Source organism: Nansenia antarctica (genome assembly GCF_963989245.1).
Source record: "Nansenia antarctica genome assembly, chromosome: 9".
Classification (NCBI taxonomy): domain Eukaryota; kingdom Metazoa; phylum Chordata; class Actinopteri; order Argentiniformes; family Microstomatidae; genus Nansenia; species Nansenia antarctica.
This window is the reverse complement of record NC_137679.1, coordinates 45,222,347-45,239,846: the sequence shown is the minus strand read 5'-3', so window position 1 is coordinate 45,239,846 and position 17,500 is coordinate 45,222,347. Positions and strand designations below refer to the sequence as shown.

At 50.5% G+C, this 17,500-nt stretch overlaps 2 protein-coding genes across 2 annotated transcripts in view; both read right to left on the bottom strand.

The window, feature by feature from the left end:
* hecw2b (HECT, C2 and WW domain containing E3 ubiquitin protein ligase 2b) overlaps positions 1–4,635 on the bottom strand; it is a gene marked incomplete at both ends in the record, with an annotated part of 39,876 nt that extends 35,241 nt beyond the window's left edge. The window contains 3 exon segments of the mRNA XM_080539846.1: positions 295–389; positions 848–955; positions 4,431–4,635. Coding sequence (XP_080395972.1) covers positions 295–389; positions 848–955; positions 4,431–4,635 — 408 coding nt within the window.
* Positions 4,636–14,936: 10,301 nt separating this feature from the next.
* Positions 14,937–17,500, bottom strand: part of gtf3c3 (general transcription factor IIIC, polypeptide 3) — a gene marked incomplete at its 5' end in the record, with an annotated part of 40,386 nt that continues 37,822 nt past the window's right edge. The window contains 2 exons of the mRNA XM_080539845.1: positions 14,937–15,278; positions 17,010–17,162. Of these exons, the coding sequence (XP_080395971.1) occupies positions 15,156–15,278; positions 17,010–17,162 (276 nt within the window). The 3' untranslated portion in view covers positions 14,937–15,155. The remainder of the gene's footprint in view (positions 15,279–17,009; positions 17,163–17,500) is intronic.

The following is a 17,500-nucleotide window of genomic DNA, read 5'->3' as shown; positions in this document are numbered from 1 at the left end:
TAATTCACGATAAAGAATGGAGGCAGAGGCGGCGAAACACTTTGATATATCTCCGTAGCTTTACTGACCACATCGCAGGTATACAGGCATAGTATCACTTCCGCATTCCTGCCCGGGCAACACTAGTTACCTATATCGCTTTTCATCACTCCAACTACGGTGGTTCACATAGCTCAAAAATAACACTTCAATACATAACACTTTATGTCTGTTATGTTAAACATAGACTCGATTCTTCCCCCGTGGATACACACACACACACACACACACACACACACACACATACACACACACCTGGACTCCAGGGTTGTTGATGGTGATGCATGGTGTTGAGGCTCTCAGCGCGCCGGTGACTCCGTGGTAGTACTTGAAACACACCTTGGTCTCCGCTGGGGGGGCACACACACACACACACACACACACACACACACAGAAACACACACACACAGTAAAAGGTTTGGTCTCATTCATCTGTTTGCTCTTCAAAATAATTTTAATATAAGTATAACATTTATACAGTATATACTGTACACACACACACTCACACTCACACTCACACTCACACTCACACACACACTCACACACACACACACACACACAAACTCACTCACTCACACACACACACACACACTCACACACGTGCTAAATGCTTTATTCATGTCCACATAAATACAAAGTGCATCCAAAGTCATTGGGAGACGTTCAGTTATGTTTGTGACGGTACAGCAGCCATCGTACACATACAATATTAACAAAGAGGATGTTTCACATGAGGGTTAACAGACACACACACACACACACACACACACACACACACACACACACACACACACACACACACACTCACGCTCCAGGAAGTAGGCGCCGGGCTCCAGCCTCCAGACGATGTGTCCTCTCTGCGTGCCGTTCACCCCCCGACTCTTACTGTCCCACACGCTGTTCAGGCTGGCCTCGTCTACACACACACACACACACACACACACACACACACACACACACACACACACACACACTAACACATTAACACATTAACACTAACTAGCCAAGTAACTAGCTAACTAAGAGTCATCTTGACTGCTACAGTCAGACTTGTGGAGGAGGGGGGGGTTGTGTGTGTGTGTGTGTGTGTGTGTAGGGGGGCCAGACAGACGTGGTGGTAATGGACCAGCGCTGGCTCCAGGGTGGAGGGGAGGGGGGTGGGAGAGGGAGGGGGGGAGGGGAGGCTGGGCTGGAGCCAGGCTGACAGGGAGGGCCCGTCTCTGGGGAGGCGAGAGGGAGGGGGGGGGGGGGGGGGAGGGGAGGAGGAGGGGGGGATAGAGGGGGAGGGAGAGAGAGAGGGAGGGGAGGGGGGAGTGTGTAGGTGTGAGTTGTGTTCAGGTGTGCCTCAAGGTTCTATTCTGGGGCCAGTGTTGTTCAGTGTGTCTGACGTGTGTTCAGTGTGTCTGACGTGTGTTCTGGTGTTCAGTGTGTTCTGGTGTTCAGTGTGTTCTGGTGTTCAGTGTGTTCTGGTGTTCAGTGTGTTCAGTGTGTTCAGTGTGTTCAGTGTGTTCAGTGTGTTCAGTGTGTTCAGTGTGTTCAGTGTGTTCTGGTGTTCTGGTGTTCAGTGTGTTCTGGTGTTCAGTGTGTTCAGAGTGTTCTGGTGTTCAGTGTGTTCAGAGTGTTCAGAGTGTTCTGGTGTTCAGTGTGTTCTGGTGTTCAGTGTGTTCTGGTGTTCAGTGTGTTCAGTGTGTTCAGTGTGTTCTGGTGTTCAGTGTGTTCAGAGTGTTCTGTGTGTTCTGTGTGTTCTGGTGTTCTGGTGTTCAGAGTGTTCAGTGTGTTCTGGTGTTCAGTGTGTTCAGTGTGTTCAGTGTGTTCAGTGTGTTCAGTGTGTTCAGTGTGTTCTGGTGTTCTGGTGTTCAGTGTGTTCTGTGTGTTCTGGTGTTCAGTGTGTTCTGGTGTTCAGTGTGTTCTGGTGTTCAGTGTGTTCTGGTGTTCAGTGTGTTCAGTGTGTTCAGTGTGTTCAGTGTGTTCAGTGTGTTCAGTGTGTTCAGTGTGTTCAGTGTGTTCTGGTGTTCAGTGTGTTCAGTGTGTTCAGTGTGTTCAGTGTGTTCAGTGTGTTCTGGTGTTCAGTGTGTTCTGGTGTTCAGTGTGTTCAGTGTGTTCAGTGTGTTCTGGTGTTCAGAGTGTTCAGTGTGTTCAGTGTGTTCAGTGTGTTCAGTGTGTTCTGGTGTTCTGGTGTTCAGTGTGTTCTGGTGTTCAGTGTGTCTGACGTGTGTTCAGTGTGTTCTGGTGTTCAGTGTGTTCAGTGTGTTCAGTGTGTTCAGTGTGTTCTGGTGTTCAGTGTGTTCAGTGTGTTCTGGTGTTCTGGTGTTCAGAGTGTTCAGTGTGTTCTGGTGTTCAGTGTGTTCTGGTGTTCAGTGTGTTCTGGTGTTCTGGTGTTCAGTGTGTTCAGTGTGTTCAATGTGTTCTGTGTGTTCAGTGTGTTCAGTGTGTTCAGTGTGTTCAGTGTGTTCAGTGTGTTCAGTGTGTTCTGGTGTTCAGTGTGTTCAGTGTGTTCTGGTGTTCAGTGTGTTCAGTGTGTTCAGTGTGTTCAGTGTGTTCAGAGTGTTCAGTGTGTTCAGTGTGTTCTGGTGTTCAGTGTGTTCTGGTGTTCAGTGTGTTCTGGTGTTCTGGTGTTCTGGTGTTCTGGTGTTCAGTGTGTTCAGTGTGTTCAGTGTGTTCAGTGTGTTCAGTGTGTTCAGTGTGTTCAGTGTGTTCAGTGTGTTCAGTGTGTTCTGGTGTTCTGGTGTTCTGGTGTGTTCAGTGTGTTCAGTGTGTTCAGTGTTGTTCTGGTGTTCAGTGTGTTCAGTGTGTTCTGGTGTTCAGTGTGTTCAGAGTGTTCAGTGTGTTCAGTGTGTTCAGTGTGTTCAGTGTGTTCAGTGTGTTCAGTGTGTTCAGTGTGTTCTGGTGTTCAGTGTGTTCAGAGTGTTCTGGTGTTCAGTGTGTTCTGTGTGTTCAGTGTGTTCTGGTGTTCAGAGTGTTCAGTGTGTTCAGAGTGTTCTGGTGTTCTGGTGTTCAGTGTGTTCAGTGTGTTCAGAGTGTTCTGGTGTTCTGGTGTTCAGTGTGTTCAGTGTGTTCAGTGTGTTCAGTGTGTTCAGTGTGTTCAGTGTGTTCAGTGTGTTCAGTGTGTTCAGTGTGTTCTGGTGTTCTGGTGTTCAGTGTGTTCAGTGTGTTCAGTGTGTTCTGGTGTTCAGTGTGTTCAGTGTGTTCGGTGTGTTCTGGTGTTCAGTGTGTTCTGGTGTTCAGTGTGTTCTGGTGTTCAGTGTGTTCAGTGTGTTCAGTGTGTTCAGTGTGTTCAGTGTGTTCTGGTGTTCAGTGTGTTCTGGTGTTCAGTGTGTTCAGTGTGTTCAGTGTGTTCAGTGTGTTCTGGTGTTCTGGTGTTCAGTGTGTTCAGTGTGTTCAGTGTGTTCAGTGTGTTCAGTGTGTTCAGTGTGTTCTGGTGTTCAGTGTGTTCTGGTGTTCAGTGTGTTCAGTGTGTTCAGTGTGTTCAGTGTGTTCTGGTGTTCTGGTGTTCAGTGTGTTCAGTGTGTTCAGTGTGTTCAGAGTGTTCAGTGTGTTCAGTGTGTTCAGTGTGTTCAGAGTGTTCAGTGTGTTCTGTGTGTTCTGGTGACCAGTGTGTTCTGGTGTTCAGTGTGTTCAGTGTGTTCTGGTGTTCAGTGTGTTCAGTGTGTTCTGGTGTTCAGTGTGTTCTGTGTGATCAGTGTGTTCTGGTGTTCTGGTGTTCAGTGTGTTCAGAGTGTTCAGTGTGTTCAGTGTGTTCTGGTGTTCTGGTGTTCAGTGTGTTCAGTGTGTTCAGTGTGTTCAGTGTGTTCTGGTGTTCAGTGTGTTCAGTGTGTTCAGTGTGTTCAGTGTGTTCTGGTGTTCAGTGTGTTCTGGTGTTCAGTGTGTTCAGTGTGTTCAGTGTGTTCAGTGTGTTCTGGTGTTCAGAGTGTTCAGTGTGTTCAGAGTGTTCAGAGTGTTCAGTGTGTTCTGGTGTTCAGTGTGTTCAGTGTGTTCAGTGTGTTCTGGTGTTCAGTGTGTTCAGTGTGTTCAGTGTGTTCAGTGTGTTCAGTGTGTTCAGTGTGTTCAGTGTGTTCAGTGTGTTCAGTGTGTTCAGTGTGTTCAGTGTGTTCAGTGTGTTCTGGTGTTCAGTGTGTTCTGGTGTTCAGTGTGTTCAGTGTGTTCAGTGTGTTCAGAGTGTTCAGTGTGTTCAGTGTGTTCAGTGTTGTACATCGTCAATGTTGGGAGGCACATTGACGTTTTAAGCAGATGATTCTCTTCTTTAGTAAACAGCTGAAAACGCTCAACGTTCTTTAACGCCGTCCAACATCACTTGGATGATTCGACCCTTGAACTTCTGACTTCTGTAATAATACTAAATGTACTAAGGTATTTTGAGAATGATGTAATGTGTTCCCCCCCCCCAGCCTCACCTATGTGGTACAGTCCGATCCAGTCGGTGGCGTCCACCTCCTCCTTGATGTCCCAGGTGATGACCAGGGTCACCCCCCCGCCCCCCTGGCCCCCCCCCAGGGTGAACTCGTACGCCGAGGCCGTGAGGGACGACCGGCTGTCACATGTCACCAGGTCTGTGTCACTGTTGGACCTCTGGAGGCCCCCCCCTCCCCCTCCTCCCATCCCTCCCCCCTGGCCTCCCCCTCCTCCTCTCCCTCCTCCCCCTACCCCCTGTCCTCCCCCCTGGCCCCCCCCTCCCCCTCTTCCGCCTCCTCCCATCCCTCCCCCCTGTCCTCCCCCTCCTCCCCCCTGTCCTCCCATCTCTCCCCCCTGGCTTCCCCCCTGTCCTCCCCCTCCTCCCCCCTGGCCTCTCCCACCTCCTGTCCCTCCCCCCTGCCCCCCCCCCCCCCCTCTTCCGCCTCCTCCCATCCCTCCACTCTGGCCTCCCCCTCCTCCCCCCTGGCCTCCCCCCCCGCCCACCAGGCCCTCAGATGGCCCCGCCCTGGCCGCTGCCCCCCCGTGGCCCCCCCCCCCCACCAGGAGGTTCTCGGGGGGGGGGGGGCTCAGCGTGTAGCGGAGGTGATGAGGGCTCCTCCTCCTCACCACCAGCAGGTGCTCCCTGGCGGTCCCTCCTCCTCCTCCCCCGCCCCCCCCCCCGGTCGCCATGGCAACCGAGGAGGAGGAGGAGGAGGAATGGGCTGGGGAGGAGGAGGCTGGGGGAGGGGGGGGGGGGGACTGGGAGGAGGAGGAGGGGGGAAGATGACGATGGCGGTGGTGGTGGTGGTGGTGGGGGGAGGAGGGCTTGGGGCGGGGCCGGGGGGGGAGGACAGCAGTGGCGAGGGAGGGGCGAATGGTGGAGGCCGGGCCGGGGGGGGGAGGGGGTGAGGACCTGGTGAGAGGAGTCTGGAGAAGGGGGAGGGGCTAAGGCTAGGGGGGGGGCAGACACCGCAGGTACGATGTTTACGGTCTGGTTATTCTCCCCAGGTAGCTATGACAACGACAACAACAACAACAACAACAACAACAACAACAACACTGTCTGGTCCCCAGCATCCACACAGCTGCAGGCCCCTCACACTAACATGACCACTTCCTCCCCCAGGACGGCCACTTCCTGTCCACTTCCTGATTGGATTCCTTCATTTCAGTCTGAAGAGAGAGGAGGAGGAGTGAGGGGGCTGGGTGGGGGACTGGGTAGGGTGGGGGGGGGGGCTGGGTGAGCTCAAAAGATTCAACCCCACGTTGGTCTCCCTCCGGGGGGGGAGAGAAGAGGGGGGAGGAAAGGGGGAGTCCAGCCCTGGTGGTGATGATGCTGGCAGAGGAGCAGGAGGAAGGTACGCAGGAGACCTGTGAGAGAGAGAGAGAGGGAGGGTGAGGGAGAGAGGGAGAGAGAGAGAGAGGGAGAGAGAGAGAGAGAGAGGGAGGGGGATGGAGAGAGAGAGAGAGGGAGAGAGAGAGAGAGGGAGAGAGAGATTTAATCAGAACCAGTCTTCTACCTAGGTGTATCCCAGGGCGTGCCACAGGGATCGGTCCTGGGGCCGTTACTCTTCACTATGTACATCAACACTCTCCACCAGAATGTCTCAGACGCTCATGTCCATGTTGCTGCTGATGACAGTGTGATGCTCTGCTCAGCTACAACCTGCTGTTAATACAACAAACCCTGTGGGACCTAAAACTGGTTCTGAATGCTGACAAAACCAAACTTAGGATGTTTTAGAATGCTGACAAAACCAAACTTAGGATGTTTTAGAATGCTCCATCCAAGCCTCTGAACCGCCCTTCCATCACCACTGTTCAGGGCTGAGAGATTGAGTCTGTCTCACATGACAAGTACCGAGGATTCACAACAGATGATTCTCTCTCTTTTAAGCGTCACATTCAGCAACTCGTTAAAAACCTGAAGATGAAATGGTTTTTTTTACTTCAGGAGTAAGGGTTGTTTTTCGTTTTCGTTTCGTTTTGTTCAGTTTGTTTAACTAGTGAGGCTTAAATGAGAGAGTCATCTGTTGTAAATCCTGCCTTCTCTCTCACACACACACACACACACACACACACACACGCAGGGCTGCTGTTGCCATGGTGAAGTCGTTATGCTAGAGCACGCCAGACATGAGGAGTCCAACACAGAAACAAACAATGATCCAATCAGTCACTCTCAATCTGCCTCCATCCCTCCCTCCCTCTCCCTCCCTATGTCCCTCCCTCCCTCCCCCCTCCCTCCCTCCCACCTCCCTACGTCCCTCCCTCTCTCCCCCTCCCTCCCTCCCTACCCCCTCCCTCCCACCTCCCTACGTCCCTCCCTCTTCTCCCCCTCCCTCCCTCTCTCTCCCTCCCCCCTCCCTCCCCCCTCCCTCCCACCTCCCTACGTCCCTCCCTCTCTCCCCCTCCCTCCCTCTCTCCCCCTCCCTCCCTCCTTACCCCCTCCCTCCCACCTCCCTATGTCCCTCCCTCCCTCCCCCTCCCTCCCTCCCACCTCCCTATGTCCCTCCCTCTCTCCCCTCCCTCCCTCCCTACCCCCTCCCTCCCACCTCCCTAGGTCGCTCCCTCCCTCCCTCCCTCTCTCCCTCCCCCCCCCCCTCCTCCCTCTATCCGCCCAGGCCTACTTTGAACAGTAAATCACAGAGCCACACACACACACACACACTACAGGAAGCTCCCTCATTTCCTGTCAGTGAGGGGAGGAGAGGAGAGGAGGAGGGGAGGAGAGGAGGGAGAGAGAGAGAGAGAGAGGAGAGGAGGAGGGAGAGAAGGAGAGAGAGAATGGGAGAGCAGGAGGAGGGAGAGAGAGGAGAGAGGGAGGAGAGGAGGAGGAGAGAAAGAGAGAGAGGAGAGGAAGAGGAGAGAAAGAGAGAGAGAATGGGAGAGGGGGAGGAGGGAGAGAGAGAAAGTCAGAGAGGATGAGAGGAGGAGGAGAGCAACACAGACACCATCATCACATGCAACAATACTGCAACTGATACACACACACACACACACACACACACACACACACACACACACACACACACACAGTGTTATAAATAGCTCTGGGCTCCTGAGTGTTATACTGACAGAGTACTGAGACACGTGCCAGATGGCTGGCACACACACACACACACACACACACACACACACACAGACACACACACACACACACACACACACACACACACCCTGGACACATCACATCTTAGAGAGACAATCTACAGAAGGAGATGACACACACACACACACACACACCTCCTACACAGAAAACATTCATGCATGTGCACATACTTACACACACACACACACACACACACGCACACATACACATACACATACACACACATACACATACACATACACATACACATACACATACACACACACATACACATACACATACACATACACATACACATACATACACACACACAGGGTCAGGATTAGAGCAGGGTAGAGTTGACAGGATGTCTCTTAATCCCACATCAACACACTATATTACTTCCCTGTTGGACTGGAATGTTTCTTCCTATCAAACACGCTCCAGCGAGTGGTTGGTTTGTACGGTCCCTCAAATGTCTACTAAGCTGGGTAGGACAGCCTACGCTTATGATGCTGCTAACACTTGGAACTCTATTCAGAATTCTCTGAAACTGGTCACTCTCCCATCACTCAATGATTTTAAGAACTTGGTTTTTCCCCTCTGTGTCACTTCTTGTAACTGTTTTTAAATTATGTTGTACATTTCTTAGTATTTATAATATTTTAATATTTTGGTTTGATTTTTATTCTGTTTATGACTTGCATTGTTGGTTCTCTTTTGTTCACTCGTTGCTGCTGTAAATGAGGGCAACCTCAGTAACTTACGAGTTTAAATAAAGGTTTGAATGAATGAATGAATGAACATCCAATCTCTCTATCTATCTCTCTCTCTCTCACTCTCTTTCCATCCATCTCTCTCTCTCTCACTCTCTCTCTATCCATCTCTCTCTCACTCTCTCTCTCTCACTATATCTCTCTCTGTCTCTCTCTATATCTCTATCTCTGCCTAAAGTAAAAACACGTTTTCAGAAATGTTTTCAAATTAATAAAAAAAAATGTAAATACGTAAATACTTCCTGACAGACCTGTTGCCATGACACCACAGTCCATCTGGCACACATAATAACAGTTCATGTGGTTCATGAGGATTAATACCAGAGTAAACTAGACTTTTCACTGTTAAAGGTGGGGTTTGGGGCGTTTTAAGATATCATGTGATTTCTTGCCGATATTCCATGGCTGCCTTTGTGAATGTCGACACATCCAATCATCGACTGACAATCGATCAATCGATCGTTCATAGCACCCACCGATTATTCGTTAAAAAATTAATGAGAGAGAGAGAGAAAGAGAGAGAGAGACAGAGAGAGGGAGAGGGAGACGGAGGGAGAGAGAGAGGGAGGGAGAGGGAGAGAGAGAGACAGAGAGAGAGAGAGGGAGGGAGAGAGAGAGAGAGAGGGAGGGAGGGAGGGAGAGAGAGGGAGAGGGAGAGGGAGAGGGAGAGGGAGAGAGAGAGAGAGGGAGAGAGAGAGAGAGACAGAGAGAGAGAGAGAGAGACAGGAGTGGGCGGGGCTACAGAGGGATGTAGTGGGCGGGGCTAGAGAGGGGTGTGGTGGGAGGGGCTACAGAGAGGCAGGAAGCTGGCGTTCCCAGCATTGTTCTCCACACACAGAGGATATTTATAACCTTCCAGTCAGCCAGCCACCCTGCCTGGTATGTAACCTAGTTAAATTGCAGCTCATCCAAAACGCCGCTGCTAGGGTCCTAACAAAAACAAAGACATTTGAACACATTACACTAATCCTGAGATCCCTGCACTGGCTACCAATCTCTCAGAGAATTGAATTCAAAATCCTCCTAATTATATACAAATCATAAAATGGACTTGGACCAAAATACATATCAGATCTCCTCCATGCACCCTATATTCCCGCAAGGCCCCTTAGGTCAGCTGAGACTAATCAGCTAATAATTCCAAGGGTGACAAACAAAACACGGTGCAGCAGCTTTCAGTCACGCTGCTGCATGCTCCTGGAACAAACTCCCTGAAGAACTCAAACAGGCCCAAACCTTTAAAATATTTAAATCTAAGCTAAAAACCTTTATTTTACCATGTTTTGCAGCAGTTATGATTAAACACAAACACTTCTATCAATGTATTTTTTCCATTAACTATTGTCTTATTGAATGTTTTATCTATTTACTTCTTATATTTGCTTTTATTCATTGTAATTTTTATTGCTTGCTGTATGTATAAGGAGAAGAAGGAGAAGAAGAAGAAGAAGGAGAATAATAATAATAATAATGACAATAATAATAATAATAATAACTTGTATTTGTATAGCGCTTTCCCTGCAAACGTTGCAGCTCAAAGTGCTTTAATCATTATATAATCATCATCATTTAGTCATTTAAAGGCAATATTAAAAAGATGGGTTTGAACATGACTTGAACATATGTGCTGAGGTTGCATCCCTAATGTAAACTGGCAGTGCATTGCACAATCAGGGGGCCATTCCACTAAAGGTGGATCAGTATAGCGGCGATTGAAATAAATCAGGCGATCAGGCAACTCGAGATTGGAATTCAAGCCTCAGGTGATTCCTCGAACGAGGATCAGGCTTGTGTCATCAGTGTTCACAGAAGACAGGCTTACAAATCCTCGATATGGGTGCGTGCACGCAGACATAAAGAGCCCTGAAGAGTCGATCTGTCGAAATGAAGATACTCCACTCTGCAGGGGTACTACATTTGCGCAGCATTCCGAATTATTGATTTTTATGAAGACGGAAAAATAAGATGTAAAATAGTGCAATACTGCCGCAATTAACAAGGCGAGGGAAATGGTTTGGCAAGAAATTGCTGACCGATTAAATTCGTAGGTCATACTAGCCCCAGTTATTGTTATATGTACATATTTTAATAAATGAATATTTACTACTGTGGTGATATCAGCAGCAGGCTACAAGCCGTCATATCGCCACAATGGCCTAGTGGTATCGACCGCTGCCACAGGATTTATTCGTCATTTTATATCGGTGGTTCAAATCCCTCTTCAGACACACTTTTTACTGCATTTCGTTGTCTGAATCTAATCTAAAATCTCATCTAAAAAAGTATGTAGGCATACAATTATGGTGCAGGCTAATTTACAAGAACTGACACGATTACAATGGTGTTTGAAGCCTTTGCATGAAATCTTCGGTTAAATGTAAAAAAAAAAAAAAAAAAACTTAGTCAAGTCTCGAACTCACAACCTTTGGAACTCCAGCCGGCTGCCTTAACCACTGCGCCAGCCAGACCGCTGAGACGACAGCAATGCAAGTTGATAGACATACCTATTCATTTTATTTTATTTGTTACACTTTTTAATTTATGTATCCATCGATCTATCTATCTATCACACTTTCAAAATATCTAGTTATCTATCACACAATCAAACTATCTATCGATCGATCACACTTTCAAATTATCAAATTATCTATCTATCACACAGTCAAACTATCTAATCTATCTATCTCGTGTGAAGTGGGAACTAATATTTCCTAAAAGACACATGAGGAACTGTCGTTCGGGGTTTAGTTTCCGCCCGTGAGCCTTTTTTGACGCGCGTCTTACTATAGCCAGTGTTTTAGCCTGGTCGCTACCAGGCTAATTATATCTGACTCAGAAGGAGCTCAACCAAGCAGCGAATTATTTGAGCCACATTGATGGAACCGAACGCAAGCTAACATTATCGAGGCTTACAACTTTATCGAGGCTTAGAACTTTATCGAGCTTCGTGGAATAGCCCCCTGGGTGCATAAAATGAGAATGCAGCCTCACCAAATCTCTTCTTTTGTACATGTGGTACACAGAGAAAACCAGCGTCAGAAGACCTGAGAGCTCTATTGGGCTGATATGCTAGCAGAAGACCTGAGAGCTCTATTGGGCTGATATGCTAGCAGAAGACCTGAGAGCTCTATTGGGCTGATATGCTAGCAGAAGACCTGAGAGCTCTATTGGGCTGATATGCTAGCAGAAGACATGAGAGCTCTATTGGGCTGATATGCTAACAGAAGACCTGAGAGCTCTATTGGGCTGATATGCTAGCAGAAGACCTGAGAGCTCTATTGGGCTGATATGCTAGCAGAAGACCTGAGAGCTCTATTGGGCTGATATGCTAGCAGAAGACCTGAGAGCTCTATTGGGCTGATATGCTAGCAGAAGACCTGAGAGCTCGATTGGGCTGATATGCTAGCAGAAGACCTGAGAGCTCTATTGGGCTGATATGCTAGCAGAAGACCTGAGAGCTCTATTGGGCTGATATGCTAACAGAAGACCTGAGAGCTCTATTGGGCTGATATGCTAGCAGAAGACCTGAGAGCTCTATTGGGCTGATATGCTAACAGAAGACCTGAGAGCTCTATTGGGCTGATATGCTAGCAGAAGACCTGAGAGCTCTATTGGGCTGATATCCTAGCAGAAGACCTGAGAGCTCTATTGGGCTGATATGCTAGCAGAAGACCTGAGAGCTCTATTGGGCTGATATCCTAGCAGAAGACCTGAGAGCTCTATTGGGCTGATATGCTAGCAGAAGACCTGAGAGCTCTATTGGGCTGATATCCTAGCAGAAGACCTGAGAGCTCTATTGGGCTGATATGCTAGCAGAAGGTCTTTCAGATATTCGTGTGCTGTGCCAGTGAGAGGTTTATAAACAAGCAGAAGGATCTTGAAATCTATTCTGAACTTAACAGGATAGATAGGTAACCGTTAGGTAAGCATATACATACATTCATATATAAATAAATGTGTTTCTGGAGAACAGATCTCCTGGCATCTCTACCAGGGTTTGGTAACTATGCCACCATGTGATAATAGGCCCACACACACACACACACACACACACACACACACACACTCACACTCACACTCACACTCACACTCACACTCACACTCACACTCACACACACACACACACACACACACACACACACACACACACACTTAAAGCATTTACAACAACACCTCCATTAGTTTCCACTGTAGGAAATCCAAGCATGATTTCTTGAGAGGAGAGAAAAAAAAGTGAATTGCTTCAAGAACCAGGCCCCCAATACATTGATATATAATGTATATATCTGGCCCACAGATCTGACTAGGTAAATTCAGACTGCAACATGGGGTGGTGGGCATGGCAACCGACCTAGTTGTTTTGTTAACAGGGTCACTAGGTCTGGCAAACTCAACTAAAACACATCCCTAAAGGCCAATGCACACACCTGCTTACTGTAGTCACAACCAACACACAGAACCAGACAACCAACAAGCTGTCAGACAGCAGCACTCTCACTTCTCCCTGTCTGGACCAGTCTGCTTCTCCCAACACAACCACTACTGACATGATATCATGTCTACTAACATGACATAGTAACATTACATAGTAACATTACATACTAACATTACATAGTAACATTACATAGTAACAGTACATAGTAACATTACATAAGCACCGCCACACTTACCGCCCAGACACACCGCGGTCGTGTTGTTTATATCAACAACTTCGGCAACAAGTCAACAAGCGAATCGTCTGGTCCAGGGCTGGTTAGGGCTGGTTAGGGTAGGGTAGGGTAGGGCTGGTTAGGGTAGGGCCGAGCCCTGGTGGTGGTGGTGGCGGGGATAGAGGCGCTCCTGGGCGGACACTCGGCTCCGTGCGCTCTGCTCCTCTCCCGGTCCCGGTCTCAATATGTCTCTCACACGCCGCCAGCCAGTATAATAAACAGAATAGTATCTGTTCTATTTAACTCCCGTTGTTCTCTCCTCTGTGGTGTTTCTGTCTACGCTTATTCTTATTCCCGGTCCAGCCCCGGTTAGGCAGAGACGCTCATCTCTTATTCACTACAGAGTCCATCATATCCGCCAGAGCTTCCGCCCTTCCCCGGTGCCAGAGAGACTAATATAATATAAGTGGAACACTGTCATATTCTGATGCGGTTTTACGGTCTTATCATAAACACCCGGTACATTATAACATCCACACTTTATTAATAACACACGTCGCATAGATGACAGAAGCGGGTTTTATTATGATAGTAGTCTTGTGTTGAGAACAGGACGGGGGGCTGTGGTGGGCTGAGTTACTGGGGCTGGGAGGCAGGGGGGGGGGGGGGTGAGAACAGACTGAGGAGGAGAGAGGGAGGGAGGGAGGAGAGAGGGAGGAGAGAGGAAGGGAGGAGAGGAGAGAGGGAGGAGGGGAGAGAGGGATAGGAGGGAGGGAGGGAGGAGAGGGAGGAGGGAGGGAGGAGAGAGGGAGGAGAGGAGGGGAGAGGAGAGAGGGAGGAGGGAGGGAGGGAGGAGAGAGGGAGGAGAGGGATAGGAGGGAGGAGGAGAGGAGAGAGGGATAGGAGAGGAGGAGAGAGGGAGGAGGGGAGAGAGGGATATGAGGGAGGGAGGGAGGAGAGAGGGAGGAGGGGAGAGAGGGATGAGGGGAGAGGAGAGAGGGAGGGAGGAGAGAGGGAGGAGGGGAGAGAGGGATGAGGGGAGAGGAGAGAGGGAGGGATAGCAGGCAGGAGGAGAGGGGGATAGCAGGAGGAGAGGAGAGAGGGAGGAGAGGAGAGAGGAATAGCAGGCAGGAGAGGAGAGAGGGAGGAGAGGAGAGAGGGATAGCAGGCAGGAGGAGGAGATGAGAGAGGGATAGGAGGGAGAAGGAGAGGAGAGAGGGATAGCAGGCAGGAGAGGAGAGAGGGAGGAGAGGAGAGAGGGATAGCAGGCAGGAGGAGGAGATGAGAGAGGGATAGGAGGGAGAAGGAGAGAGGGATAGCAGGAGGAGAGGAGAGAGGGAGGAGAGAGGGATAGGAGGGAGGAGGAGGAGAGGAGAGAGGGATAGCAGGGAGGAGGAGAGGAGAGAGGGAGGAGAGGAGAGAGGGAGGAGAGGAGAGGAGAGAGGGATAGCAGGAGGAGAGGAGAGAGGGAGGAGAGAGGGATAGCAGGAGGAGAGGAGAGAGGGATAGGAGGGAGGAGGAGGAGAGGAGAGAGGGATAGCAGGGAGGAGAGGAGATAGGGATAGCAGGCAGGAGAAGAGGAGAGAGGGAGGAGAGGAGAGAGGGAGGAGAGGAGAAAGGGAGGAGAGGAGAGGGATAGCAGGGAGGAGAGGAGAGAGGGAGGAGAGGAGAGAGGGAGGAGAAGAGGGGGGATTAGGTAAATCCGACTTTCTAAATCCCTCAAACAGAGAAACTAGTCATGCTGCGTTTCACAACCTGGTCACATGACGTATCTGAACAACCTGGTCACATGACGTATCTGAACAACCTGGTCACATGACGTATCTGGTCACATGACGTATCTGCATTAACACAACCTGGTCACATGACGTATCTGGTCACATGACGTATCTGCATTAACACAACCTGGTAAAAAACAAACAAATCACTTTTATTTTTGACAAAAATATTTTTCACAAGCTTTTCAAACAAAATGTACAATTTAGCGCTAACAGTGGACCATATAGGCTTTAGCTCACCATGCTAACACAGTTAACAGTGATTCCTATAGGGCATTAGCTCGCGTACACAGTTAACAGGGATTCCTATAGGGCATTAGCTCGCTAACATGCTAACACAGTTAACAGTGATTCCTATAGCGCATTAGCTCGCTAACACGGTTAACAGGGATTCCTATAGGGCATTAGCTCGCTAACATGCTAACGCGGCGCGTCATACAGTGCAGTGGGTGTGGATGATGTGCCGTGCTAACTCGTGGTTGTCGCTAGCCTGGTAGATCAGAGACAGGTTGAAGGCGATCTCTCTACGCAGGTCCACCTGGTCTCCTTCTATACCCTGGGGAGGGGGAGGGGGAGGGAGGAGGTAGGGAGAGGGAGGAGGTAGGGAGGGGGAGGGGGGGAGGGAGGGAGGGGGAGGGAGGGGAGGGAGGAGGTAGGGAGGGGAGGGGGGGAGGGAGGGGGAGGGGGAGGGGGGGAGGGAGGGGAGGAGGTAGGGAGAGGGAGGAGGTAGGGAGGGGGAGGGGGGGAGGGAGGGAGGGGGAGGGAGGGGAGGGAGGAGGTAGGGAGGGGGGGAGGGGAGGGGGAGGGAGGGGGAGGGGGAGGGAGGAGGTAGGGAGGGGGAGGGGGGGAGGGAGGGAGGGGGAGGAGGGAGGGAGGGGGGGAGGGAGGGAGGGGGAGGAGGGAGGGAGGGGGAGGAGGGAGGGAGGGGGAGGAGGGAGGGAGGGGGGGGAGGGAGGGGAGGGAGGAGGTAGGGAGGGGGAGGGGGGGAGGGAGGGGGGGGAGGGAGGGGGGGGAGGGAGGGAGGGGGAGGGAGGAGGTAGGGAGGGGGAGGGGGCGAGGGAGGGAGGGAGGGGAGGGAGGAGGTGGGGGGGAGGGGGAGGAGGGAGGGAGGGGGAGGAGGGAGGGAGGAGGGAGGGAGGGGGAGGAGGGAGGGAGGGGGGGGAGGGAGGGAGGGGGAGGAGGGAGGGGGGGGAGGGAGGGAGGGGGAGGAGGGAGGGGGAGGAGGGAGGGAGGGAGGGGGAGGAGGGAGGGAGAGAGGAGGGAGGGAGGGAGGGAGGGGAGGGGGAGGGAGGGGAGGGGGAGGGGGAGGGAGGGAGGGAGGAGAGAAAATTAGACACAAAGAAAAAGGTTCACAACTCCCCAGTAATAAGTGTGTACGTGTCATTCTAGGGGTTGTGTGTGTCTGTGTGTGTGTGTGTGTGTGTGTACCTGCAGGGTGGGGGGGGGGTAGGTCAGGGCCTGGTGGTAGTAGGTGATAGCCAGGTGTAGGGCTGTTACGATTCATCGACTTGCGTAATGTGCGTCGGTGCGTCGTAAATTTAAAATGTAAAAAAAAAAAGCAAAAAAAGCACACAAAAAAAATAAAAAATGAAATGGCCTATCACAGCAGTACGTCTGCAATGAACGAGCACCTCAAGCGAAAGCATCCTGGAGCGCTTTGTGAAGACAGCCGCAAGATAGCACCACCGTAAGTCACCGTTGTATTTCTGTTCACTTTTCCGGCCGTGTATGAGTGAAAAATGGATAGCTACTAGCTAATGTTACACAAGCAATGTAGCTCACCACAGTTTGTATGTCTTGTCTTCTGGTGTTAGTAACGTTAGCTATGTAGCTGGCTAGCTACGGTAGCCTATTGTCATTGTGGTGCTCGCACCTACTGTACGTTATCTAGCTCGTAGCTCGCATGCTACGTTAGCATCAATTTAGCTAATCATAACATAGCAGCGAGAGTAACGTTAGCTAGCTATGTAGCTACTAGCTAGCTATGTGTTGTGGTGATGGACAGACTTCTAAATGGCCATGTTGGCATTCAAGTTGGCTAAACATAGTGTAGTGAGGTGGAAATTAAGGGGCCTACACATGATATATATATATTTGTTATAAATTTTTATCGAACAGTAAAAAAAGTATCGTTAAATTAGTCGTTAGACTAATCGAAAAAATAATCGCTAGATTAATCGTTAGAAAAATAGTCGTTTGGGACAGCCCTAGCCAGGTGTGTTACCTGCAGGGTGGGGGAGGGGTAGGTCAGGGCCTGGTGGTAGTAGGTGATCGCCAGGTGTGTTACCTGCAGGGTGGGGGAGGGGTAGGTCAGGGCCTGGTGGTAGTAGGTGATCGCCAGGTGAGCCAGGCCCATCTGCTGCAGGGCGCGGCCCACGTTGTACATGCTCTCCTGGCAGCTGCCCCGCTGCTCCACGTAGCGCCACAGGAACGAGAAGCCCTGCTCACACGCACACACACACACACACACACACACACACACACACACGCACGCGCACACACACACACACACACACACACACACACACAGTTAGACTAGCTAAGACAGACAGACGGACACAGATCCTTCTCTCCATCCTCTCACCACTGGGGTCCCTCAGGGCTCTGTCCTGGGGCCCTTACTGTTCTCCCTCTATACCACTGGGGTCCCCCAGGGCTCTGTCCTAGGGCCCTTACTGTTCTCCCTCTATACCACTGGGGTCCCTCAGGGCTCTGTCCTAGGGCCCTTACTGTTCTCCCTCTATACCACTGGGGTCCCTCAGGGCTCTGTCCTAGGGC